General features: G+C 53.5%; 12 protein-coding genes across 12 annotated transcripts; 6 read left to right on the top strand and 6 right to left on the bottom strand.

Annotated features, from left to right (window-relative positions):
* Window positions 1-228: 228 nt before the first annotated feature.
* On the top strand, window positions 229-902 carry P153DRAFT_293130 (uncharacterized protein; the record flags this gene model as incomplete). The annotated part of the gene is made up of 3 exons (XM_033663878.1): window positions 229-406; window positions 458-694; window positions 727-902. 3 exons carry the CDS (start codon window positions 229-231, stop codon window positions 900-902), a joined length of 591 nt encoding a protein of 196 aa, XP_033522953.1.
* Window positions 903-1,464: 562 nt separating this feature from the next.
* On the top strand, window positions 1,465-2,322 carry P153DRAFT_386681 (uncharacterized protein; the record flags this gene model as incomplete). Its single annotated transcript, XM_033670558.1, has 2 exons — window positions 1,465-1,537; window positions 1,589-2,322. The coding sequence occupies 2 exons, from the start codon at window positions 1,465-1,467 to the stop codon at window positions 2,320-2,322; spliced, it is 807 nt and encodes a 268-aa protein (XP_033522952.1).
* A 1,876-nt stretch (window positions 2,323-4,198) lies between these two features.
* On the bottom strand, window positions 4,199-5,672 carry P153DRAFT_376683 (uncharacterized protein; the record flags this gene model as incomplete). The annotated part of the gene is made up of 3 exons (XM_033669682.1): window positions 4,199-4,767; window positions 4,827-5,594; window positions 5,654-5,672. 3 exons carry the CDS (start codon window positions 5,670-5,672, stop codon window positions 4,199-4,201), a joined length of 1,356 nt encoding a protein of 451 aa, XP_033522951.1.
* Window positions 5,673-6,771: 1,099 nt separating this feature from the next.
* Window positions 6,772-9,064, top strand: P153DRAFT_432186 (uncharacterized protein). The gene is made up of 3 exons (XM_033672950.1): window positions 6,772-7,260; window positions 7,316-7,994; window positions 8,046-9,064. The coding sequence occupies exons 1-3, from the start codon at window positions 7,085-7,087 to the stop codon at window positions 8,922-8,924; spliced, it is 1,734 nt and encodes a 577-aa protein (XP_033522950.1). The 5' UTR covers window positions 6,772-7,084; the 3' UTR covers window positions 8,925-9,064.
* On the bottom strand, window positions 9,006-10,874 carry P153DRAFT_293472 (MFS general substrate transporter; the record flags this gene model as incomplete). Its single annotated transcript, XM_033663897.1, has 9 exons — window positions 9,006-9,098; window positions 9,148-9,887; window positions 9,940-10,088; window positions 10,143-10,352; window positions 10,408-10,481; window positions 10,545-10,570; window positions 10,652-10,688; window positions 10,746-10,759; window positions 10,838-10,874. The coding sequence occupies 9 exons, from the start codon at window positions 10,872-10,874 to the stop codon at window positions 9,006-9,008; spliced, it is 1,380 nt and encodes a 459-aa protein (XP_033522949.1).
* A 241-nt stretch (window positions 10,875-11,115) lies between these two features.
* On the bottom strand, window positions 11,116-15,724 carry P153DRAFT_342405 (acetyl-CoA synthetase-like protein). Its single transcript, XM_033665962.1, has 5 exons — window positions 15,292-15,724; window positions 14,158-15,241; window positions 13,931-14,105; window positions 13,024-13,196; window positions 11,116-12,958 (listed from the first exon to the last, which is right to left on the bottom strand). Exons 1-5 carry the CDS (start codon window positions 15,364-15,366, stop codon window positions 11,196-11,198), a joined length of 3,270 nt encoding a protein of 1,089 aa, XP_033522948.1. The 5' UTR covers window positions 15,367-15,724; the 3' UTR covers window positions 11,116-11,195.
* Window positions 15,725-15,734: 10 nt separating this feature from the next.
* On the top strand, window positions 15,735-16,669 carry P153DRAFT_397616 (thioesterase family protein-like protein; the record flags this gene model as incomplete). Its single annotated transcript, XM_033671571.1, has 3 exons — window positions 15,735-16,081; window positions 16,129-16,234; window positions 16,284-16,669. The coding sequence occupies exons 1-3, from the start codon at window positions 15,980-15,982 to the stop codon at window positions 16,667-16,669; spliced, it is 594 nt and encodes a 197-aa protein (XP_033522947.1). The 5' UTR covers window positions 15,735-15,979.
* On the bottom strand, window positions 16,648-17,193 carry P153DRAFT_318514 (uncharacterized protein; the record flags this gene model as incomplete). The annotated part of the gene is made up of 3 exons (XM_033665062.1): window positions 16,648-16,796; window positions 16,852-17,104; window positions 17,155-17,193. The coding sequence occupies 3 exons, from the start codon at window positions 17,191-17,193 to the stop codon at window positions 16,768-16,770; spliced, it is 321 nt and encodes a 106-aa protein (XP_033522946.1). The 3' UTR covers window positions 16,648-16,767.
* A 155-nt stretch (window positions 17,194-17,348) lies between these two features.
* Window positions 17,349-18,464, top strand: P153DRAFT_318513 (double-strand-specific ribonuclease Pac1; the record flags this gene model as incomplete). The annotated part of the gene is made up of 2 exons (XM_033665061.1): window positions 17,349-17,428; window positions 17,495-18,464. Coding segments are annotated over 2 exons (1,050 nt in total), but the record flags the coding sequence as incomplete, so codon positions are not given.
* A 356-nt stretch (window positions 18,465-18,820) lies between these two features.
* P153DRAFT_367674 (phosphoribosylamine-glycine ligase) lies at window positions 18,821-20,566 on the bottom strand. Its single transcript, XM_033668333.1, has 2 exons — window positions 19,363-20,566; window positions 18,821-19,276 (listed from the first exon to the last, which is right to left on the bottom strand). Exons 1-2 carry the CDS (start codon window positions 20,462-20,464, stop codon window positions 19,080-19,082), a joined length of 1,299 nt encoding a protein of 432 aa, XP_033522944.1. The 5' UTR covers window positions 20,465-20,566; the 3' UTR covers window positions 18,821-19,079.
* Window positions 20,567-20,879: 313 nt separating this feature from the next.
* P153DRAFT_386670 (DNase I-like protein) lies at window positions 20,880-23,894 on the bottom strand (the record flags this gene model as incomplete). The annotated part of the gene is made up of 1 exon (XM_033670557.1): window positions 20,880-23,894. One exon carries the CDS (start codon window positions 23,892-23,894, stop codon window positions 20,880-20,882), a length of 3,015 nt encoding a protein of 1,004 aa, XP_033522943.1.
* A 266-nt stretch (window positions 23,895-24,160) lies between these two features.
* Window positions 24,161-24,973, top strand: P153DRAFT_293034 (PH domain-like protein; the record flags this gene model as incomplete). The annotated part of the gene is made up of 1 exon (XM_033663870.1): window positions 24,161-24,973. The coding sequence occupies one exon, from the start codon at window positions 24,161-24,163 to the stop codon at window positions 24,971-24,973; it is 813 nt and encodes a 270-aa protein (XP_033522942.1).
* Between the last annotated feature and the right edge of the window lie 239 nt (window positions 24,974-25,212).

Raw genomic sequence — 25,212 nt, 5'->3', positions numbered from 1 at the left:
GGCTCTCGCGGCGACGACATGTTGACATGCTCCATCTTTGGGTCAGCATCGCTAGGCTGCTAACGACGCACGGGCCGCTCTCAGATCGCCCTCGGTCGTTGCCACAAAAAATCCGCGTCCTCGAACTTTTTTCCCCACCACGGCTCGACCTTCACTAGCACTCTCCAACACCACCCGTGCAACACCACCACGCCTCTTCACCACCCCAACACACCCACACACACCACAATGGCAAAAGGACTGCGATCAAGCTCCAAGAAGGCGAACCGCACCAAGCTGCGCAGCCGAGTCTTCGCGCCTGTCGAGAAAGCCCGTGCTGAACGCCTGCACGCAAAACTCCTCGAGACCATCCAGCAAGAAAAGCCAGAGGCTGCCAAGAAGAGCGACATGGACGTCGACAAAGACTGTGAGCGCGCCCAACACCATATCTAACGCGACGTTACTAACCCCAGCGCAGCCACGAACACTACGGAAGCGATCAAGGAGGATGACTTTCCCAAAGGTTCGTCATATCTCACTGCTGCTATCCCACGTTCTCTGTGCGAAGACACAATCACAAAGCTCGATCCTGCACAAGAAGACTTACAGATGAGAAACCTGTGTTTCCACCTGGGGCTCTGCTCCGACATCCTGGGCTTCAGTGATGAAGGGCATCTCAAGTTTGCCTTTGACCCGCTTCCACCGCACTGGTTGAGTGAGAATCAAGGGCTAACTGTCACCTTATAGACATGGACGTCGACGCTGCCGCCTCAGCTGCGAAGAAATCGAGCAAAAAGGACGACCGCAAGGTCAGGAAGCCCGGACGAGCAAGGAAGCCGCAGAACTCCATGACCTTTCCCAAGTCGCGTGGGAAAGGTGCGTTGAAGCCCTTTACCGGTGGGCGTGTCAACAAGCGGCGATGATCTACGATTTTCATATACTGGCGTTGATGGATACTGCATTTTCTGGCGTTTCGATGTTGCTGCCTAGGAAAGGCATCACGGGTCCTGAAGATACCACGTCCTCTATGGACACCTCTGCTTATAACACAACATGCATATATTTCCAAACTCTTCTTCGATGTTTCTAGGATTTGTACGGTTAGCCGTAAGTGATATTGCTCACAATGCTGATTTATACCAGCACTCGCTTGAAGAATAGTTGGCTTGACAGTCCATACCAGCAGCACGTTGCTTACCTGGGCCCTGCCCTTCTCATCGTTTCTCTTTTCTATTTTAGTTTTCGTTTTGGGTGTGATACAACGTTCCTTCATGTTTAGTGTGTTCTTTTTGTTTGTTTGTGGCTAAAAAGAGCTTTATTCTTTCACTTCTGTATCTTTCCCGCGAGCTGACCGACTAACGATGTCTGTGCGCAACAACTTCCCACTCTCGCCTCTCTCTTTATAAATAGATCCCCTCGAATCCATTCTCACCGTCCTTCCTCCTCAGTCCACCGCTGTCGTCACACAGCCAACCACACGTCAGCATGAAGACTCAACCCTTCCGCTTCCTTGATCTTCCGGCCGAGTTACGAATGATGGTATATGAATGCCTTTCGAGTGAGTGCATGATTTTGTTGTGTGTCTGTACATCACTTAGTTGCTCTACAGTCTCCGTCCACCACCACGTCCTTGATGATCCGACGCAGCTTCCAGGGTATTTCACCCGGAGCACGATCACTCTTGTGACAAAGTCTATTGAGACGTCTATTTTCTCTACTTGTCGCAAGGTCAATGCTGAAGCTGTTCCATCTCTTGCGCATCATCTGGACAAATTGCGCTCAGTACCGACTCACTTTGTCGTCGATTTCGCCAGCATGGACACATTCGCAGGCAGAGGTGGCATCCTCAGTTTGATCAAGAAAAAGGCGCGAGGACACAACTCTCCAACCTCAGCACAGAGCACAGCCCCAATCGTCTTCGAAGGAGCCCTCGAGGTGATAAACGACATACACCCCACTTCTGCCGACTACATTGCTCTCACTTCTTTCATCGCACGGAGTACTTCCTGTCTGTCAAGGGCACTTTCGGCCACTCCGGTAATCACACGCGCCCAATCTCTACTCGTCACGATGAACTTGACAGCTGAGAATGGGCGTATACCATATTCGGTTGATAAGATCATCTTGAAGATGTACATGCTTCATGAATTATACCCATGCATAGCACCTCACCTCGACACCCGGATAACTTGGAAGTCCACTAAAAAGACGCGTGCTTTTCTACACAAGCTGCATGGGACTTTGCAAAGCTTTCCACGGAGACACGACTTCGACTGTTCTCGTATCGACCTGGTCAGCGAGAAGATGTGGGAGGAAGAGTGGGCTGAGCGTGAGGGGTCCTAGGTACACTCCGGGCGTTTGGCACGGAGGAGGACGGCGAAGAGAGATGCATGGCCGTCTACGAGGCGAGACATCGGCTCGAGAGCTCCAGCTGCGGCTGGCTCGATGCTAACAACCAGTGGCAGGACAGCCTCACGATGTAGCTAGAGATACAACGTCTCACTTCTGATTATATGCGGGACAATTTCATTCATAAAAACAAGTTTTTTCGGTTAGAAAAGTTCGTTCAATCTACATGTTTCTTTTCAGGTACATACATCACTGAGTTCCTAACACATCACTGCGTCATAAGAAGCTTCACAGTGAGAATGTCAAACTCTATACAACTATCACAGAAATATGCATCGTGATGAGCAAATGTATTGATTGATTGTCACTAAGCCTTCCATATGATGCAAACACAGCCCATACAATCTCCAGCATCAGGCTGGACATCACCTTTGTAGCCGACAAACAGCGTGATACAGAATTGTTCATATCCCGATTCTAGCTGGTGATATTGTCCTCGAACTCTAATACCCTGGAAGAGAAAGGGGAATTGTTAACCTCATATCCAACACACTCTATCCTAATCAGAAACAAGCACAATCCCAGCGTCTAACAAGTAACTACCCCACAGCCAAACTCTCTCATTACGAGCTTTTCTACTGCCATCATCATCACCGATTGTCCATCAATAAACATTCATATACAACGCCAATACCACAAACATACGCTTGAACTGTATTCATAACTCAATACAACCTACTACCTTGCCACCGACGACCCAGTTGGGGCCCGCATACATATCTTATTCTTGAGCAGAACATGCCAATCTACATGTGAATTGGAATAACCCCAGATAGACGTCCGTTCACGTATATTCAAACGCGAACGGGAAGAATCTGGCTATTCTCAGTCGAAGATGGCAGCCGGCTTGTTCTGGGCGCCTCCTGGAGGGCTTGGAGGTCCCTACTGTCGAGACACGATGTGCCCTGAGGAGTCTCTGGACCACGTCGTCTGGAAACTTGAGCTCCGGGATCTGAGGAAGTTTCACGTCTTGGACGTAGAGACGGTGTTGAATAATTTAGTTGATATTTCGAACGGACGACCAGGTCTTTGGGTAGGTGTGGAGACGGTGCTGTACTGTGAACGTACATGTGATGAACGTCGTGGCCAGAAGGTTGGTAGAGGTTGGCTTGGTATCGGGAAGCATTCTTTCAGAATGCTAGAGTTGGGAGGTATGTCTATATCCATGTTGTAGGTCGAATAGCAGACAGTGATAGAGTATTGAGAGACGGTAAACATGAGAGGTAGTAAGAGGCAGCGTTTGTAACGAGAGGAGAAGGTAGATGGGCGAGTGAGATCTCCCGCTTGCCACAGCCTTATAAACCTGATGATTTCAGTGCAAGCAGGCTGTACAGGCGGACGTAAGTTGCATAAGATGCAAGGGGATACGTGTTGTATTCATCAGGCGGTTGAGAACCCCCTCTCTCGTTCCATTATTACGCGCCGAGTTCTGGCGCAAGCTACGCGATCCGCAGTTCAGATTCCTCCGGTGCTAAACATGACTAGGACCTTTTGTTCTCTTCCCAATGTGGCGTGCTGTTGAGACGGTCATCGCTGGTTGTTCCGACTGGCTGTTCCTGACAGAGAGTCGGGCTGCTTAGCAGGCGGTGCTGTGTAGGCAGAGACCAGAATGCTGCATTCAACAATGCTCTTCGGCCCCAGGCGTCATCCCCTATCAACTCATTCCTCTTTCCCCCCAACACCCGTCTATAGAACTCCACATATATCCAAACGCAACGTGCCCTGTTTCGCCAACGCGTTTCGCGCAGCCTTCTTAGAACTCCGAATTTTGTTGAAGGCGAATACTGCGTATCCCTCCATACATGGTCTCTTAATCATTCTTATTCCAAAAGCCGATCCCCTTCTTCGTGCCTGCCCCTCTGGCCCTCACCTGCGCCCTTTGCTTTTCCAACCTCTTACAACTAACATCCGCCTTGACCAAAATGAAGCTCTGATCAAACACATGGCCATTTGCATTACCACACCTCTCCAACGCAGGTGCCAGGGCTAATTCGACCCTCCTCGTTCTCTCTTCATCTCCGCTCTCTTCGTATGCGTCTTCCATCTCGCTATCATAGTACCCGTATCCCCAGTACTGATTCGGTTTGCCGCCTGTGAAAGTGACGAAGCGGTAATCGGCACGTTGGCGCTTCATTTTGAGGTCTAAGGCTACGGCCGCAGAGATGATGGTGCGTAGTTGATCGCGTCCGTAACGCAGGGATTTGGTAGCCCATGGGCGCAGCTTGCGTTGCATGCGGCTGCAGAGGCGGGATATGTGTTTGAGAACCGGCGCGGCATCGAAGGTTGGGGACCACTTGCCGTCGATTTGAGGGACGAGGAGGTTTACGGTGAGGGCGCGCCAGCGGTGGTATTCTTCTGCCTGTTCTTCGTTTTTGACGGCTGTAGCATGTCAATATACGGGGAAACATCACGAGTAATAAGACATGGGTGCATTGTACCTTTTCGCAGCGTATCGTTGAGAGGCCTGAGTTTCCTGTCGCCCAGTTTGCCTGCCCAAACATATCCACAGTCTTTTTGCCAGTTGTTGAAAATCTTTTGCTGCAGCCTGAACCAGAGGTACGACTGTATTAGCAGCGGACGATCGTCGGGATGGTTCAGGTACACATTGTAGTTATCCGTAAGGCCTCCAAACAAGTCCTTGGCCGAGTGCATACGCGGTCGCTTGCTACGCGACGTCGTTGGTCCGCTGAAGTACTCTTCGCTCCAGTCTCTGATCTCGTAGCGCAAGGCGTGCATTTCCTCGATCAGCGACTTCTCTTCCGACTTGTACACGACCGACTTCCTATCTGGTATGCCATGTGGTCCAACGCTCTGTCTTTGAAGCTCCTTTCTCAATGCGTCTCTCTCCTTTGACACCTGGTAGAACCGCTTTACCAGATCTTCTGGGACGCTCCCAGCCTTCACGTCTGATCGCGAGGCACTCTTGGCGTCATTTCGATGCAGACTAGGCGAGCTCGACTCCCCCGAGGACGACTCGGCCGTTGAGGTGATCTTTACATGCGGAGGTATATACTGCGTTTTCCGTTTGTTCCTGTTTACTCTTGGAAGCAGCTCGTCCTCGTCAGACCACTCGGCATCCGCGTCGACAAAGTGGCGGGGCTCCATAGTAGGCGAATCAGTGTCAGATGCAGAATCCGGTTCGTAGTGGACGACTTCGGCCGAGGGACAGGTCAGCTTGAGCGCGCTGAGGGTGGAGTTGCGAACGTCTATTGATGGGGCTCAGTCAGTGCACGAATCGTCGATGATAGCTCGTGGAGCTGCACACCTGGAGATAAAGTCGCCATGTTCAGGCCTATATGGACATGTCGCGTCGTCTAATGCTGCGTCTTCTAAATATACTTCGGACAGAGCTCATACGGTGAAGCTGGCTGGCCTATTGGGGCTATCTGAAGTGGAAGGCTCAGCTCAGATGTGCTGCACTTCAAGGCTGAGGACCCTCTCAATACTGGGGAGGCTGGACATGGCATGGATTTTGAGGCTGCGTCTGCGTCGCTCGATTTGCGCGAGGCATGCATATCGAAAACAAGCTTGTAGCCGGCAACCCAGCCTCAATTGACGACCGGCGCTTCCATTCTCGTCCGTAGACCAGTCAAATGGTCGAGCAACAGGACGATGTGCGCTGACGTGTGACAGGGCGGCGACGTGCATTGCACCAGTGTCTAACCAGATGGAGACTGGTTGGATGGGGGGAAGGCGCGACTAGCGTAGCCAGCGTCATGGACGTGCTGAGCAACAACCATCGGTCCATTCGATGTAGTCCACGTGTTGGGTCTGCAATGGATGTTTCTACATGTTTTTGTTTCATAGTTGACCATTGAAACATAAGTTGCAGGTGGACTGGTCTTTCCTCGTTACATCCCTGTTGAAAGTCGCATGTTGGCTGCACATTGTATGAGCAATCATTTACATCCATTTGTATTGGAACAGCTTGGCAAGAGCCTGGAAGCTGTCTCTTTGTTCCACCGAAATTCTGGCGTCGATTATCTGACTCTGTCCGCAGCTTGTCGTTCGTCCTTTCCTAGTTCGCCATGACGTCGAGAACTTGAGATTTATACTATTCCTAGCTGGTATTGGTCCTACTCAATCTCATACAACGAATGTGTTCCATAGCAATCATCTTTACTTCGACATAGTTTAGCATCAACTTTGCTGTCGCCAGTCAGAATGTAGATTACATCAAGTAGAGATTTTGCTTCTTTGACCAGCTAACATGGCTGAAACACACCAATTGGTATCTGCTCGAGAGTTCTGCAGACAAACGTGTGTTTTAGGTAGCTGATTGGGCCGAAGTAGACCACGAAATTCCAAGCTCAATGTCACAATCAGATCAAGGGCCGATACTGATTCTCAGGTCCTACAACACCTGCATGTGAGATGCGTATTCAGCATTAAAGGTACAGCACCCAATTTCGCGGAATTATCCATCCTGGTGTTGTCACACGTGTTAACGTGACGCGAGCGCGAGGCGTTTGAGTAAATCCCACTCGAACCTTGCGCTGCATCGATCCGTCGACTCCATCAGTATTCTCAAGAAACTCTCGTCTGCAAGCATCGAAATGAGTCTCAACATCAATAGAGGAGACATAAAAGGGCGACTGCATAAGCACACGCGCTTGTCTTGGCCCCCACGCCGAGTTGATTCCGCTGAGTGCGATGTTTCCAGCGCTTAGGCCCGTTTCCCCTCAACCTCGACACCATGTCTTCAAACGAAGTGAACGTTGCTAGCGCAGCCTTGGCCATCGCTGTTGTCGCCTTGGTGATCGCTGCCGGGCAACTTTTACAGCAGCTATTTGGGACCGCAGATGGCTACCGCAGGTGCCAACGATCCGTTATTGGCGGTTGGTCGAAGCTGGTGCGCCGGCGCTTCATGTGGTGAGTAACCTTCGATGAACATGGAATGTTTCAAGTTCTTAACTTAATGAACAAGGTCCTCGTTCCGACTTGAAGTGAGAGTCACGACACCTCACTTTGAAATATGCCCACTGGACAAGGCTCAACGATTGTCAATGCGCATACCAAGTGGTATATCCGTAGACAAAGACTCAACGCAGAGGATTGCCATTACAGGGTCCGATGATTCTCGGCGACGAACGTTCAGTCGTGCTCAGTCTTCACCCAGCGCCTCGTTTGAGGACGATGAAGACGAGGACGCCGTGAGCTGGTCATTGCTTCTTGTTGCACTTCACAATCGTCAGCAACTCCAGCTTATGAACGCAACACAAGCCTTGTATTACTTCAATAGTGGTGTGTGTTCCTCCCAGATTAACCCCAAGCAGTACGCTTCTATCAATCCCAAAAACGCAATTCTGTGTGTCAACCCCAAAACTAGGTCGTGGGACCTCATGCCTCCAGATGTCGTTCGACCTGTAGCCAGTACAACGCTCGGGACACTGATATCTATGGCGCACCGCATGGGAATGGTTTGGGTTGATTTAATACCACGTGAGGGGAAACTTCGAGCCGAGGGATTTGGTCAGAGTTTATCTGCGACATTAATGCGCGGCATGGGAATTGTTGTGGAGTACAATGTCGAGCCCAGCCTTCGCCCCACTCACCATCAGACGATATACTCCTCTCTGTATGTTCCATCTTCAGATGCTGATAAGGTACGTCATACCCAGGATTCAATATATCATGTTAGTGCTGAGACTTTCGAGATGGCATGTGGCATTATTCCAGGCAACGAACTCATGCACACTTACGACATCCACGTCAGAAGTGGTGACCACGATCCAGACACTAAGCTCATCGCAAAAGCCTTGGGTGTCATGGGTGTTGGAAACCCAGCCATCGATGCTATCTCACAAAGCGTTCACCATGCAAACTCAGGTCACCACTGGCCTGCTTTTGTGGATCTGCTTGGAATGTGGTCCGACTGGCTGCCTTTTCCCGAAACACCAATAAACTCTGTCCTCAGCCCCGTTGGACATCGCATCTACACCATGGGTGAGGCATACGAAGCAAGAGTGGTGTGGAGATGGATTCTGCAAGAGCAAGAGGCGCCTTCAGTCTTCAAACAACGAGTGTTGCAGTTCTACAATGCGTGGGCACTTAAGGAGCCCCGTCAATTCTATGGCTACTACAAGCTCACTGGAAATGCGTTGGAAAATCGTAAGAGCATTTCGTTCTTCAAGAGCATGTATGACGAAACTACCGTCTACTTCTCTATGTTATTTGGCACGAAAACTCCTTTCTATACAGATCTTGTTGCGTCTCACATCAATGCTAATGCGCACTCGCTTCGGCGAGCAGATGAACACGTCAAAGCCGGTACGTCTCGTAATGATGGGAGAGTAGGACGTAATCTGTGGGACACACTTTTCACAGAGCGCGCATTTATTTACGTCGACAACATACCAGAAGTGGTGGAATTCATGAGACTCCGACACGACTTTTCAGCAGACGTGATAGAAGACGCTTGGTGGATGCTCATGCTACGCGCACAGTGCTGGGAAATGGGTGTCGATCGCATCGTGCAGAAGTCCTGTGTGCCGAGTAGCTATTACAACAGTCCGACCAGAGTTTATATTCTGTAGGAATGCGGACTTCAACGACAAGGCCTTCCGCAGTTCGATATCGATTATGCACTCCATCTCAGATTCCTCGTACATACATGTTCAGTCCTTTTTTGCGTCACTTCGCGTCATCTCTTGCGTACTCACCACATGCTCATGCGCGTCACTCTCGACACGTCGCGATCTCCTGTCGAGCTGCAAACCCAGTCAGTCGAAGCCACATAACCTCAGACACGCGACTTACCCATTGCACAGCAGCCGTAGTGCCAAAGAACGCAAACACCACAACGATCATAGTCACATACCCCTTCTTCCAGTACGGCGCATCAGTCGCAGGGTACAACGCAACCCCCCAGAAGGTATACAGAATCGACTGCACCATACTCATCGCATAGAGCACAATAGACCGCGACGCATCGTCGCCGCCGCGCTGTAAGATGACGCTCGCCCACCCGTACAAGATGGGATTAACTACATACGAAGTGCCGGATAGATAGAAGGCGAAGAACACGCCGGCAGTGGGCAGGCTGGGGACGAGTAAAAGGGTCGCGACGAGGAGTTGGAGAACGCCTGCGAGAACAACCATCGGTATGCGTTGGTTTGTCATGTCGATCACATAGCCCGCGCCGATGTTGGACACGATCGACACGGCTTGGATACCTAGGGGATATGTTGTCGTGGCGTATGAGGGGAATTGCGTGATGTGGGCTTTCACCCATAGGAGGAATAGGCCTTGTAGGACAATGGCTTCTAGTGCACTGCCCACCATGGAGTATAGCGTGAGAATGTAGAGGTCTGGGGTTGTAAAGAGGCGCTTGGCAAGTGATTTGAGGCTGATATCATGGCCCCAGTCTCGCTTGGGTGGGAGGCGGTCGAGGGCTAGTTGGATTTCGACCTTGTTGAGGTAGAAAAGGTTTGGAGATTCGGGGAGGTTGGGGAAGAATATCAGGCCGAAGATGCCGAAGGGAATGCCCATAGCGCCGTCTAGGGACTTTCAGAAAAAGAGTCTTGGATGAGGGGGGTTTTGTTGGCTCACTGAGGATAAACACCCACTGCCAGCCTTGCAGCGACGTCCGGCCCTGCAACCCCTCGTTCATAGCCGTCATCATGACCCCAGCGAACATACTGCCTATCTGCCCGATGGCCGTGAATATCGCAGTGCGTTTCGCGATCTCCAGTGGTTTACTACACCGCATATCAGAACCCGTTATCTTCACGTCCGTGGTCAAGTCGACTCACTACCACGACCCGAGGATATATATAGTACCACTATACAGGCTCGACTCAAAGAACCCCTGGAAGAAACGCACAACGCATAGCTGAGTGTACGTCCTGCACGCGGCAGAACACATGGTAAGACAGGACCAAAGTATCAGCGTGAAAGGAAGCCAGAAGCGCGGCGCTACTTTTTGGATGATGAGGGCGTGGGGGATTTGACCGGCGCAGGCTCTTTTCTGGTGAGTATGACTTCGATTAAGGGGGGAAATAGGAGAAGGCGACTTACCCCGCTGTGAACGTGGATAGTAAGATGCTGTACCGGTTGCCCTCCAGACGGAGAGACTCTTTTAGTCCGGAAACCTGGCACCTATATATGAGCTTGCGTGTACAATGAGTACGAAGATCTTGGGTAAGCAAGCTCACATAGGCATTTGCAAATGCTGAGCGATCTAGCACGTATATCAGCACTTGAGTATATATATAAAACGTCCATCCATTCATCCAACCACCACATAGGTAGGGAAACGAACCGAGGTAATTGAAAAAGTAAGCCGCGCAGCAATACACCTTCTCAAGCATCAACACCACCTCTCTACTTCGCATAACCAGGTACATCCAACTAACCAAGATAAAGCAATCTACACCACCCACCCCCGTTAGTTATTTCACACGTCGGTCGATTGGCTCATTGGTTGTTAGGACGAAATGACACATACCCAGCTTACGCACCAACCGTTTCTCTAGCTCCGACATCACGCGTAGGTTTGATGTGTTTAGGTAGGTCTTCCACTGGAGCATCTTGGTTGGTACTCGAGAGACGAGGTTGTGCAGCATTTCATAGACGAGTACCATGATGGACTTGGACGAGCCAATCACAAGCTGGCTTTTGTAAGCGGGAAGGATGATGTTGAGGGCAGAGATTTCCCAACGACGTGTTGACTTGGCTAGGAATATGTTATCTGGTCTTGGTATCTTGGTGTGTAGCGATTGCAAGAATTGTCCGTGAGTCCATATTAAATTAGCAAATCCTCCACATAACACCATCTATCCATTCCTCACCAAACACCAAACCCCCTACAAAAGCGTCTGCCCCCCCCTCAACATCTGCAAATCCTCCATCCCAAACGGCACATAAGCATCCGCGCCCGGCTTAATCCACAACACAACATCATCCCTCCCGCCCACCATCTTCGTCCCATACCGATCGAGCTCAATCCCCTCCTCCCTCAACGGCCCCTTATTCTGCTTCTGATTATCCGTATTCGAGCCCTCGCTCACCAGCCTCAAGAACAGCGGAACCGCGTACTTCGGCAGCTTACCCCTTACATACTGCAGAAACGCGCTCCAATCGCACGTCGTGGGGTCGACGCCGTTAGTGAGGCGCAGGGCAACACAGCCCGCGCGGCCGTCGTGCTTGGGCACCAGCGCGCCGTATACAATGGCCTCGCCTACGCCTGGATATTTTCCGAGGACTTCTGCGACTTCAGCTGTGGACACGTTCTCGCTCTTCCACCGGTACGTGTCGCCCAGCCTGTCGAGGAAGAACCATCGTCCGTCGTCGTCGCGCCGCAGCGCGTCCCCAGAGCGGTAGTACAAGTCCCCGTGTTTGAAGACGTTGCGTTCGAATTTCTTAGCTGTGGCTTTGGGGTTGTTGTGGTATCCTGCGAAGGCGTCTTCGGCGGGGACGGCGACCAGAATCTCTCCGCCGTCGGTGTACGAGTTGCGTGTGACGAAACCGGTTTTGGGATCGCGGACCAGCTCGCCTGTTTCCGCGTCGATGGGGACGGGCACGTAGACGTTTTTGAGGGCTTGTCTGATGAGGAGGCCGTGTTGGGCGACGGTTGTTGCTGTGAAGGGGCCCTTGGAGTGGACGACCATCTGCAGCACGCCTTCTGTTGAGTTGAAGAATTCGATGACTTCGGGCACGTTGAAACGCTCTTTGAACCGGTTCCAGACATCAGGGCGCATGCCGTTCCCGTACATGCCGCGTAGGCGGTGGTTTCTTTCGTGGGGGTGTGGAGGCGCCATGAGGAGGTATCGTGCTGCTTCGCCGACGTAGATGAACATTGTTGCTTGCGAGTCGTGGATGTCGTCCCAGAAGGTGCTGACGGAGAACTTCCGCCCTATGGCTATACTCATGCCGCCTGTGAGAGCCGCCATTGACGCCAAACCTCCCGTGCCATGGAACAGCGGCATGCAGCAATACCACCGGTCGCCATTCGGCCCAGCGGTTTGATCGAAAGGGAGCTTCTTTGGATTCCCGCGCTCATGGTACCGGCTGACCATGAACTTCCCCGCCTTGGGGAGCCCTGTTGTGCCAGATGTGTATAGCAGACAGACTGGATCCGAGCCGGCGACGCCCACTCTATACTCGTCGCCCGGCACATTGGTAGGGCCGGACCTTACTTTCTCCAGCAACGCATCGTCCACCGTAAACGGCCTAACACCCAGCTCTTTCTCCACGCGCTCCCGACACTCCTCGAACCGCGCAGCACAGTCAGCTTCCGAATCCACCAGCACCATCTTGACATCCGCGATCCTCAAACAGTGAATCAAGCTCTCACCCTTGAGGTTGTAGTTCAAATGAGCCGGCGCACAACCAATACAAAACAGTCCCAACCAAATAACCATAAAATCCGCACTATTCATCAAATACGTCGCGACCATATCCCCCGGCCTAACACCATTGGCGAGGAAGAAATGCGCCCACTGGACCGCGCCATCATGAACCTGCTGCCACGTGTACGTCTTCTCCCGCGACCAGATACACAGTTCATTTGCGTATTTGGGGACCTGGGGCGCAAACGAGTACCAGATGCATTGGCGTTTATTCTTCACTGTTCTGGGGTCAATTTCAGGAGTTATTTAAAGGGTGTGTGAGTAGTGGAGTATATATACGTACCCAGCTCGGCGTAATTCTTCCCTGCTCTACGCATAAATCCCAGGGCTCGTAGGTCTTGGCCAATGTGGTATTTTGCGTTTAGATACGCGGATAGACTCCCGATTGCCGCCACCGACGCAGCGGCGGCGGTGTTGTTCATCGTCGTGTTGGGATGGGAGCTCCCAGCTTGCTTGCTTGCTTACTTGCGAAACTCAGACGCGACGAGAATAGTACGTATATCGCCAGTAAACGGCGAGTTGCTTAGCACGTTCTTGGTCGACGACTTGGATAATGAACGACTCGATTAGTTGATTGATTGCAAGAAAGAACGAGGCGGAGATATATCGAGAATTCGGGATATTTGAGAGTTGTCGGCGGCTGGGGAAATCGTACGCTAGTCAACGGGGCCGAGGCATCGATGGAACGCGGGGAATTGTGGGGGGGACGTTACCACTCTAACTACATTTAGAACTCGTGGATGTCTGAAGACGCAAAGGTGCAGAAGATGAGGTGAGATGGGATAGTTAGTTTCTTTTTCTCGGGGGACGTGCAATGATTGGATTCATGTATATGATTTTGTGTAACCTTCAAATAGCTGGAAGGACTGCGATTAAGCATCATTAAGATTCTTATCCAAAAAGCCTAGCTAGGAAGGATGTTAGAGACACCAAGTCACATGTCAAAATTCGTATCTACTCGAGTAGATTGAAACACTAACCACCTGGGTATTCACGAGAACTACAATGTTAATCCTACCATGCAATGTGCTTTCCAGACACAACCTCCACTTCCAATGCCATGCCAGATAACACATCAAGCCTTGACCAAATCTAACAAGATTTTCCAAACATCTCACCCCCTGACGACAGGTATCCAGTCCTCAGGAGCTCGTGGATAACAAGCCCAAGCACCACCCTCCTAATCCAACGCCTGCTTCGGCTTAGTCTTCACACTCTCCGTACCTGGCGGAGTTTTCAACCCGCCAAACACCAACGCACACACAGCGACCATACCCACAGACCCAGCCGCATACGCCGTCTCGCGACCGGCCCACCAGTAAAGCGAGCAGAAGATCAGCGGGCCCAGAGAGCGGCCGATTTGCCCTAGTGCAACAGTCAGTCACGAAATCCCGGAACATACAACAAAAATACGCACCGAAACTCCTGTGGTTCCCCAGCTTGTTCCCGCGCTCGTCGGCGCTCGCTTCAAATGAGGAGAGACTGTTCAATCCCGTGACGACCGTCGCGCTTGTGACTGCTAGTAATGCCGCAGCGCCGTATAGGCCGAGTTGCGATTGTACTCTCCCGAGGAAGAAGAAGGCTATTGTGCAGCTGGCTACGCCTAGTTTGACCACCTTCAATGGGTGCATGCGCCGGACGACGGAGCCCTGCAGTAGCGAAGCGACGAGGCCGATGAAACCGAGGAGTTTGCCTGTGTCTTTCGCTGCGTATGCGAAGAGGTCGTATGTCATGAATGGGAGCGAGAACTCCATGCCGCTGAAGAAGAGGATGAAGGTGAAATGCGTGGCGTTGAGAATGGTGTGCGAGTTTGTCCGTACGCGCGGTGTCTGCTTCTCGGTCGCTTCCGTGTGTTTCGTCGTGGTACCGTTTTGTGCCGTGGTCGCCGTGGGTAGGGTTTCCGGGAGGCAGAAATAAAGGTAGATGCTCTCCGTGACGATTAGGAACAGCGAGAAGCCCGCCGCCATGGCAAATGGGTTCTCGTTCATGGCTGGCAAACTCCCCAAGTATGCGCCCAGCGCTGGTCCAAACGTAAAGGCAATGCTGAAACACACCCCCACAAGCGCCATGGTAGCACCGCGCTGACTGTCATCACTGATGTCTGTCGCGATGGCCATGGCGAGCTGCACATTCCCTTCACTCAGCCCCCCGACTATGCGACTCGCAAGGAAGGTCCGGAAGTCCGTGGCAGCGACCCACAGCGCAACACTGAGCACATTACCCGCCATGGACCAAAGTAGCGCCGTGCGCCGTCCGTATTTGTCCGACAAGGTGCCAATTACCGGCGAGGCAATGGCTTGACATAGTGAGAACAGCGAGCCAAGCGCGCCGCCGAGAAGGACAATGTCGTAACGCGAATTGATCGGTTTCGCAAACGAGTTCTTGTATGCGTTGAGGCCGGCGAGAATCTTCGAGAGGACCGTGTTCGGGTCGCCGGTTTCGTGGTTGCGGTAGAATTCGAGGAGTTTGGGGAAGAGGGGGAGGATGAAGGTGAACGAAATCTAGCTCCAATTAGTTGTGGACTGGTGGCACAGGAGGGAGTACAACGTACCAGGTCAAGGAGTAGTGATATGAAGAGCACCTTCAGAACCCTCTTCCGCAGTGTCGCGGACACTGGTGGTGCCATGTTGGTAGCTGCCGTGAGCCTGGGAGTGTGTGCAAGTAAACGTCGATGCTGCCAGCGTGGGCGGCGATCTGGCTAGAAACGAACAGTGTAGTGAACAGAGCGAAGAAAGCACATATATAGTTGCGCAGAAAGCTGTGCGCTAGAAATAGAACGGAGCAAGAGATCTGGCATATTTGGCGCCGCGAACTACAGGTCATGCCATGACGAAAGGCTGGCTGTGAAACCAGACGGTGGAGAAGCCACGACTAAGTCAAAGATCGACGCTTGGGTGGAAGGGCAAGGCAAAACACGTCAATACTCCTGCGGTAGGGCAGCCACAAGTCCGTGCTAAATACGCCAAAATGGGCCGTTTCGGAACTCTAAAACACGAAGAGAACTGGTATGCCCTTGCACGCGACGTGCCGAGAATTTCAGCCTAACTCTCAAGGCTGAGGTATGGACTGGACCCGCATCGTGAACCGAGGCTGTGGCTCGTTGATCTCCGCAACCGCCGCCGGCGATCTGAAAGTAGGTGGGCATGTTTAATTTATAAAGTGTATTGCCTACTAGCAGACTGGTCCACGTAATATTGGAAGCACCATTATCACACTTTTAGCGTTCCTTCACATCCATCATGGCTAGTCGTGAGGCAGATCGGCAGAAGGCCATGGCAGCTGTTCAGGCCATGTTTGACAGGTACAAGCTGCTTGCTGCCCAAAGGCCGCGGGATCACGTTGTTAGTGGAATACATTCATACTACGACCCCTCGTTGACTCTGGCTAGGACTTTGACCATGAAGTCATGGAGAACTTGAAAATGGTCGACGCTGGTCTCGATGGTTCTGTCGAGTACGAGCTGTACATGGCGCCCAACTTTTCGAACCTCAATAGTATGACGATTTCCAGACTTTTCCTCAATTGAGTCTGACTTGTTTGAAGATGTCATGCACGGCGGCGCGGCAGGCGTGATATTCGACATGGCCACCACTACAGCACTATGTCCCGTCGCAAGACCGGGGTTCTGGCAGTTCATGGGCGGCGTGACACGGACACTCAACATATCTTACCTGAAAGCAGTACCAATTGGTGCGACGGTTCGACTCAGCAGCAAAGTGGTGAGCGTGGGGAAGCAGATGGCTATGATCAAGGGCGTCATGACCAGTCTAGATGGCAAGACAAAATACTGCACGGCTGAGCACCATAAAGTGAACACGCCAGTGCAGGCACAACATGTGCAGGTGAGGGTACCGTGGGATGATGAGTTTGATCGGGAATGGGGTGTAGTCAAAGGGAAGACTGAAATAGGCGTGAAGAGTAAGATGTAGAGTGAGGGATTGGTCAGTAATGCTGTGATTTATAGACGCTCTTCTAGATGCAACGCCGTCCCATGCTTCGTTATACAGGCCATGTACAAAACTCCCACTCATTTCCTCTTGTTGAACTTTTTGGATTCTGCAAATAATTAGCGCCTTCATATCACAGTTCGGAGTTATATTCCCCCACTCACCGGCAGCAGTCCTCTTCTTCTTGGGCGGCGCCTTGCCGCGTGACTTCGCAACATTCAGGTGCTCGAGCCAGTCCTCCTCCTCCTCGTCGAGGATCTCGTGCTCGGGGTACAGCGATCGCAGCTGGCTAATGGCTCCTATGCGCGGCGGGTAGTAGGACGCGACCGAGGGGCCCTTGAGGCGCTGGTGCAGGATGCGCGAGCCCAGACGGAGGCGCTCAGGGTTGTATGTCGTGTTGAAGACGCGACATTGGAGCTGGGGCAGAGTTATAGCGCTGGCAGTGTATACGCGGAAGAGAGGCCCACCTTGACGAGGTCCAGGATGCGCTGCCGTGGGACCGCCATTGTGCGTGCAGTTGACTGACTGACGCACTATCTGCGGAGTGGAGCGGAGGTGAATTGCAGATTTGGCCTTGGCGCCACTAACATTGGAAGCACCAACTTTCTTCCTGCGCGCGCGACGTTCTACATACACTCCACATATTCATATCGCGGCCAACATGTCGACTCACAAGCGCGGCGGCGCCTTCAATCACTACGGCGACCGCAATCAGCAATTCAGCAAGAAGCCGCGGCCGTCGTACAACTCTCTGCCCAGCAACTCGTCGCACCAAGATGACCGGAGTCGCAACAACGGCTACGGCAGACCCCCGCCACACCAGCCTGCCCTCTCGGCGACAGACATGCAGACAGGCCTCGTCGCGCTGCTGGATAGATTCGTAGCCGCCGAAACCAAGCCCGACGGCGACAAGAGCATCCTACACCACGCAACCGAGCTGCGCCGCCTCGTGTCCCAGCGCACCCACAGCAACCCATCCGCCCAGGCGAAGCGCGAGCTCGACGTCAAGCGCCCCGACCACGTGCCCAACGTCACTATCCCGGACTACATCTACCGCAAAGTCACCGAAGCAAAAGAGCTGCCCGCGCTGCCGCTCATCTCAGAGCCGCACCTCCACGAAGCCGTCTTCACCCACCGCACCTTCCACGACCCGTCCGGCCAGTTCGGCGCCCCCATCGACCTCTCCCTCGACTACGAGCGCCTCGAGTTCCTCGGCGACGCCTACATCGAACTAATCGCCTCGCGCGCCCTCTACAACCGCTTCCCACAAGTCGACGTCCCACAACTCTGCTCCTGGCGCGAACGCCTGGTCGAGAACTCGGCGCTGGGCAAATTCTCCGAAGCATACGGTTTCCCCGACCGCCTAAAGCGACACGCACACTGGGACAAAGAGTCCAAATCCTGGAAAAAAATAGTCGCCGATATCTTCGAAGCCTACGTCGCTGCCCTCGTCCTCTCAGATCCCACCCACGGCTTCCGCACAGCAGAAACCTGGCTCGACACCCTCTGGGCCCCGCAACTCCTCGCCTTCAGGGAGAAAATCATAGAGAACCCGCGCGCGCGCGACGACCTGCAGAAACTCATCTTCGTCAACGATGTCAAGCTGGAGTTTCGCCAGGAAAGGCAGATGACGTATGATGCGGATAATCTGCAGGTGTACTCCATGGGTGTGTATCTGACCGGGTGGGGGTATGCGGATGAGTGGCTGGGGAGTGGGATGGGGCAGAATAAAGTTCAGGGCTGTGTGGCGGCCGCGACGGATGCGATTAAGAAGAATAATCCCGTGTTGAGGGATGCGGCGAAGCAGAAGGCGAAGTTGATGGAGGGGCGGAGGATAGCGAGGGAGGAGAGGGCGAGGGAGGAGGGGAGGGAGAAGGAGAAGGAGAAGGGTGGCGATGGGGCGGAAGATACGAAACCGGTGGAGTTGCCAGAGGTCGTGGATCAAGACAAGGCAGATGGTGCGGGGGAGTGCAAGAAAAGGAAAAGCGAGGCCGAACACGCGTCGCCGCAGAAGAGCAGGAAGAAACACAAAAAAGAGAAACGTAAGGCGCTGGCTGAGGACGGCGGCTCATGAATCTAAGGGGGAGGTTCTGCCTGCAAGATGAGTCGTGGCTTGCTGTCGTGCGTGGGGAGTGTAGATGGGAGTCATGCCGATATCTCGAAGGCATATATCATCGCACTTCATCGGCGGATACTTACTATCTCCACATCTACCGGTTCGAAGAGACGAGACGAGACGAAACGAGACAGATCTAAACGAGGCGAAACGATGCGAGGCATATATATCCACCTACACCCTACCATCTCCCTAACCCAACCTAAACAATACCAATAATATCCTTTTATCTACCTTAAACGCCCGTACGCCCTCATCCCTCCCATACCAAACCGTCTACTTCTTCAGCGCCCGCCCCGCAATATCCTTCCGGAACTGCATGCCCTCGAAGTGAATACACTCGACGCCCTTATACGCCTTGGCAACAGCTTCTTCGAGCGTGGGCGCCATAGCTGTGGACGCGATGACGCGACCGCCCGCCGTTCGAAGCGTGCCGTCGCTTATACTTGTTCCGGCGTGGAAGAGCACGACATCTATCGGTGTAGTCGTTAGCATGTTATTTCTTTTCGAAGAAGGTCTGGAGGAGAAGAAGAAGAAGAAGAAGAGGAAGAAGACCCACCCTCCGGCACAGCATCAAGTCTCATCATTGTGCCCTTAGCATAACTCCCCGGATACCCCCCCGCAGCCACAACAACCGTCGCCGCCGACCCCCCCGACACACCAACATCCACAGACGCGAGATTCTCCTCCGCACACGCGAGCATAACCTCAGCGAGGTCGCTGGACATGAGCGCGAGGAGGGACTGCGTCTCCGGGTCGCCGAAGCGCACATTATATTCCAGGACTTTGGCGCCCTTATCCGTCATCATCAGCCCCGTGAACAGCACGCCCACGAACGGGTAGCCCTCCGCCCTCATGCCGTCGATGGTCGGCTGCAGGATATCTCTGTCCACCTCGGCGAGTAGCGCAGCGGGCGCGATGCGCGTCGGCGCGTAGGTGCCCATACCGCCCGTATTAGGCCCCTGGTCGCCGTCGAAGATACGTTTATGGTCCTGCGCTGGCGGGAGGCTTTTAATCGTGTTTCCGTCTGAGAAAGAAAGTATGGACAACTCATCGCCGGTGAGGAATTCCTCAATCACGACCTCGTCGCCTGCTGTGCCGAATTCACGATCGAGCATGATTTCCCTAAGTGCAGTATGTGCCTCCTCTTTCGTCTGGGGGATGATGACGCCCTTCCCTGCCGCGAGGCCCGACGCCTTGATCACCACGTTGTGCGACACGGTGTCCAGGTATTTCTTCGCGGCGGCGTAGTCGCTGAAGTTCTCATACGCCGCCGTGGGGATATCATGCCGTTTCATAAAGTCCTTAGAGAAGGTCTTGCTGCCTTCCATAGTTGCGGCTTTCTCGCTCGGCCCAAATGCTTTGATGCCCGAACCGCCGTGCTTATGGAAGTAGTCCACGATGCCGGCGACGAGCGGCGCTTCGGGCCCCGGCACGAGCAGATTGACATTCTTCTCCTTGGCGAAGGCGACGAGACCTGCGAAATCCGTGTCCGGGATGTGCGTGATGTTTGTCACTTTTTCGGGGTTCAGCGTCGCGGTGCCGCCGTTGCCCGGGCAGACGTAGATGTGCGCGACGAGCGGGGATTGGAGGAGTTTCCACGACAGAGCGTGTTCACGGCCGCCGTTGCCGACGAGCAGGATGCGGAGTTTTTCTGCCATGGTGGGGTTTGGTGCGCAAAACGGGTGAGGTTTTGGGGATTTGCGTGGGATAGTTTGGGAACGGGAAATTTTGGGAGATGCCCCGCGGTGGGGTAAAAGGTGCAGGGATGTCGACGGCGCAGATCAATTGTACCTGGGAGAGATCAGGGCACATCTCACGGGCTCTGGGAAACTTGGCACCAGTTCCGCAACCTACTTAGTCCCTTCCCGAGTAGTGAAATGATTGGAGATTCTCGGTCACTTGTCGGTGATGACTGCACGTTCATCTACCTGGCTAAGGAGGAGCTGAAATAAGATAACAGGAAAATGTATGTCTATCATGGGTATCGCTGAACCAGGACTACCTGCTGTTTTCATCCATAGAGACCATATCCCTTCGTGTGTACTTCCAAATCTTTCACTGCCATCAACCTCCCTACTCGTCATTGTTCAAGAACACCTCCACAACCCTGATCATCCTCTCCTTCCTCGTCGCCTTGTCTTTCTCCTTCATCCTCGCATCGTCCTTGCACCTGAACATCGCCTGGGCGAATACCGTAGCATAGTTTCGATTGATCAGCTGCCGGATAGCCACCTCCGGCACCTTGCTCAGCGTCCTGCGTCTGACCGAGACCTCTGGACTACCAGGAAGTTCCGTGCTCGCGCGGGGCGTGTCAGGCTTTGGTTTGCTCGCATCCACAACCTGTTTCGTCAAGTTCTGCATCATCGACAACAGAAGTAAAAAGGTAGCGTTGTGGTTCGGTGCACTGGCCATAATCTCCAGGATCGCCATCTTCTCGTCGTCGGGGAGGACTTGTTGCTTCGCTTTTTCGCGGGTTGTGATCATCTCCTCGAGTTTCTCCCAGAGACTCTTTGTTATGACGCCGTCTGTCAGACTGGATAGGAATGTCATGAGAACTTCAGCGAGAATCTCGACTCTCTCTTTTGCTCGAGTCTCGGGCTGGAAGGCGTTGGCAAAAGGCGTGTCGCAATCAACTGCATCGTACACCTCCGCAATCTCATCTTCGTGTGCTGCCGTGATGTTGGTGGATTGCATGTGTGATTTGACAAAAGGCCAACCTGCGTTGTCTTGCCATGGCGCTCTCTCCCCCTCAGCCTTTGTCATGTCCCACTCAGCCAGTGTGCGTTCGGTCAAATCTTCTATGGATTCCGTCAGCCGGAATATCTCGCGGGGTACGCTCCACATTACCCCACTGCCGTCTGCGCGATCAGGCATTTGATGTTGCAGCTTTCTGATTCCACCTTCCGGGATCTTGATCAGCTTGTCGACAGTGCGGGCCAACGCAGATTTGAGCCACCGTCCACGGATTGGTAGGAAGTGATCGCGACCACCTTCGACGCGCAGGACTAGTATTTCCTCGAGGGAAGAGCTATCGTCATTGAAGTTGCGAACCGACTCTTTCAAATCGATCTTGAGCTTGAGTTCGGCATTGACAACATCGGCTGGCTGGAGAGTGTAGCGCTCTTGGATATCGTCAGGTCCAGCGCTTGTACGTTTGTCCGGCTCCCTGTCGAACGTAACACTCAGCCAGGGGGGGAATGCTCCTGACGCTTCATCGCCTGCAACAGGTCGATCGGCGAATCCAAAGGTTGCTGGTACTCTACCAGTGTTTGCAATGGTAACGGTGCGCCGCTTGGATTTTGCGAACTTTACATTGCCGAAATCGACGCCGTCAAAGGAACTGTCTGTTTTGTCGTCGTCGTCGTCCAACGAAGCAGTTGCAGTTCTTCGATCTACAACGACTGCTATTGACGGGCGGCCTTCGTTTTCTTGTCGATCCAACTCGCGAGCCACTTCGGCGTGTATGCCAGCTTTGAGCTTAGGAACCACAGCGTCGTATTTTAACGAAAAGACAGCATCCAAAGGCTTATGGTCGGAACTGAGCACGCGCAGGTGCGTCGTATAGTATTCAAGCAATACCTCATCAGAGAAGCCATCCTTGGTTGTGATGGGCTCAGGTTCCGGATCATGTATTTCATCGTAATCTTCGTTGTCGCCATCTTTCGCAGGATCGTAATCCCACAGGACGTCATCGTCACCTGGCATGTCCATTCCCTTGGCCTTCATCTCCTCGTCTCGCATGCGCACGTTTTCCTGATCTTTGAGTTTGGCATCGTATCGTAGCTTTGCTGCTCGAGTGCGGTAGAGGATGCGATCGCACCAACTGGGGCATCGGCGCTTCTCGCTGGAATCGAAAACTCCCACCTTGCCAATATCGTACTTGTATGATGGGAGAAAGCGTATTGGCCCTTCTTCCCAGCCATCGTGAAAGGCCTTGCCGGCCTTCATTTGCTGGCGAAGCTCGTCGTGGGGAAGAAGAGACGAGATTGTAGTCTGTACAGAGGCGGGGTCCAACTCTGGTGGCAAAGGCATGGAGTCCTCGGAGGCTTCTGAAGACATCTTGGAGCCATAGCCTGAGTCGCCCGAAGTTGAGGGTCGGCTCTCGTCTTCATGATCGAAATCTTTGGTGTGTACCGTGAGCAGTCGGCGTACATCGTCACCCGGCATACCAGAGAGACGATAATTCAGGTCACCAAACCAAAAGGCAAGCTCTTCGTCCCCCAATCCCTCTCCTTGACTCTGCGATGAGCCTAGAGAGTCTGTGATGGGATCAAAGCGCGTTCGAGAGGCAATCTGGGCAACGTCCCAATTTCTGCGTTCTACGGCTGCCTTGTCTGCCCCTGCACCAAGATGAGAGTTGACGAAGACGAGTCTTGTCGTTTCGCCAAGAACTATCCGCGTCGTGACTGCGCCTTTGTTCCCCATGTAGCCCATAAGGCCAGTCCCAACACTAGTTGTGCTGACATTCTTGATTTGGGGAAGCACCGCCGGAGAGGCGTAGATGACTAGCCACAGCCCGATCAACTGCTGTTCCGATACTAATTGATACCCCTCTGGCAGTTCTGTTTCGATTGCTGCTTTCCACTTGTTTGCGACAGACGGGTCCGTGTAGGGTCGCAGGGCTTCTGCGGCGGAAGTAATGTCGACAATCTCCTGCAGACCCAACACATAAAGGCCTATCTCCTCTCCTGCCGGGACCAGCTCGACGTCATGGCGTGGGAGAGTGGATTCACGCTTTGTGTGGCGTGCTTCTTGCGCCGCCACGCTTTCGCGATTGTTCTGGTCCTTGCCATCTGGCTCGGATACTCCAAGTCCTGCGAGAGCCTCCTCGACGCCTTTCCCCTTCACAAACCAGCCGCCAACATCCTGCTCGGTGCCCTTGAGCCCTGCGACGTTCCAGGTGCCAATCTTGATGCGCACATCGCGGGGTCGGGTGTACTCTTCCCTCCGGTCGTATAGAATCTGGGATAGCGTTGCCTGCTGCGTCGTGATGGAAGCGCCGCTGATAGACCGCGCGCCGGGAAAGGCGCCTGGGATCTGGGAGTCGATGTGTGTGGGCGAGAGCAGCGAGGACGCTCTGGAAGACATGCCGGGCTACGGAGGGAAGAAGGAGGCTTGGCGGTGGGGAGTCGAGGAAGTCGAGGCAGTGGAAAGGCAAATCATGCTTCTGGTGGGTGGAGGGGTGCTTGTCCTAGCAATATCATGAGCCACAGTCGAGGAAACGACGGGATGACGACACCGTGGCTGCGACTGCTGTCTGCGAAGGGGATGCCAGGCAGGAGCTCCTCGGACATTGACAACCCGACACCACCCTATCACCACCACCCATCCCGCCATACCACCGCACGCTCGACATGGCGCCCCAAAGAGCCAAAGCACGTGTCAGCTACCCCCAGCCGCCTCCGCTGCCCTCCGACTACGAGACCGACGCTGCGCCGCCCGCCGTCGACCTGCCCCCACCACCCCCGCGCTCAAACGAAGAGCTCAACTTCTCGGTCCTGCGTCGCCAGTACTCGGACCTCGTCTCCATCGAGCACGTCACGCCCTATGCCGCCCTGTACACGTTCAACCTCGAGACGCAGCAATGGGAGAAGGTCGGCATCGAGGGCACCCTGTTTGTGTGCCAACTGACGCCGTCGCCCGTTGGCGCCATGTGTTTCTGCGTCATCATCCTCAACCGCCGCGGACTCGACAACTTCTACATCGACCTCACCAGCCCTGAGGTTATGGAGATCACCGACCCCTATGTCATCATGCAGGGTGACCAGGTCTACGGCATCTGGATCTTCGCCGACCCACCGCCTGCCTCGACCGCAAACTGCCGCATCGAGACGGCGAACAAGATGATGGAAATCGCGGCGAGGGCACAAGAGAGCTCGGAAGCGAAGGAAAGAGAGGGGAAGAACGGCGTCCATCAGGCCAGCATACAGGTAGAGGATGCCTCTTCTGCCCCCATGGGACGCCAGCTTTCCTTGCGCGAGCTCTTTGGCCAGCAACGCCAGCAGGATGCTGGTTTCAGCGTGCACACTCACAACACCCAACCTATGCCGCACATGTACCCGCCACAGTCAGCATACACCCCGACGCCCAATTCTCGGCCAGCGCAGCAAGATGTGCTGGGCCAGCTTTTCATGAAGGCCAAGCAGGATTACAATGGCCTTGGCTGACGTGGTGGGGTCACAGGCCACCAAACGAAAGAGGACGATGATGCGCGAGGCACAGCACGGGGAAACGAATAGGAAGACCTCGAGGGAGACAGACGATGCTAGTCGCGCCCAAGCCGTCTTCAATGCGTCCCCTCTATCCGTCGAGTTGCTCGCATAGCCGTGACTACGCAGGACACGATAGAGTTCATCTGGAGCGTCTTCTACGGCATGTCGCTCGTGATACTAATCGTCTCAGTTCT

Source organism: Dothidotthia symphoricarpi (genome assembly GCF_010015815.1).
Source record: "Dothidotthia symphoricarpi CBS 119687 unplaced genomic scaffold P153scaffold_12, whole genome shotgun sequence".
Lineage (NCBI taxonomy): Eukaryota > Fungi > Ascomycota > Dothideomycetes > Pleosporales > Dothidotthiaceae > Dothidotthia > Dothidotthia symphoricarpi.
The sequence above is the reverse complement of the archived record's forward strand: the minus strand, read 5'-3'. Positions and strand labels throughout refer to the sequence as shown.

Coding starts and splice junctions, on each gene's coding strand:
- P153DRAFT_432186 (XM_033672950.1), top strand. CDS start 7,085: ATGTCTTCAAACGAAGTGAACGTTGCTAGCGCAGCCTTGGCCATCGCT. Junction 7,261..7,315: donor GTGCGCCGGCGCTTCATGTG/GTGAGTAACCTT, acceptor TTAATGAACAAG/GTCCTCGTTCCGACTTGAAG. Junction 7,995..8,045: donor CATCTTCAGATGCTGATAAG/GTACGTCATACC, acceptor GAGACTTTCGAG/ATGGCATGTGGCATTATTCC.
- P153DRAFT_342405 (XM_033665962.1), bottom strand. CDS start 15,366: ATGGCACCACCAGTGTCCGCGACACTGCGGAAGAGGGTTCTGAAGGTG. Junction 13,197..13,930: donor AAGACTAAGCCGAAGCAGGC/GTTGGATTAGGA, acceptor CAAGTAAGCAAG/CAAGCAAGCTGGGAGCTCCC. Junction 12,959..13,023: donor GAAGAATTACGCCGAGCTGG/GTACGTATATAT, acceptor ACCCCAGAACAG/TGAAGAATAAACGCCAATGC.
- P153DRAFT_367674 (XM_033668333.1), bottom strand. CDS start 20,464: ATGGCAGAAAAACTCCGCATCCTGCTCGTCGGCAACGGCGGCCGTGAA. Junction 19,277..19,362: donor ACTTGATGCTGTGCCGGAGG/GTGGGTCTTCTT, acceptor CTACACCGATAG/ATGTCGTGCTCTTCCACGCC.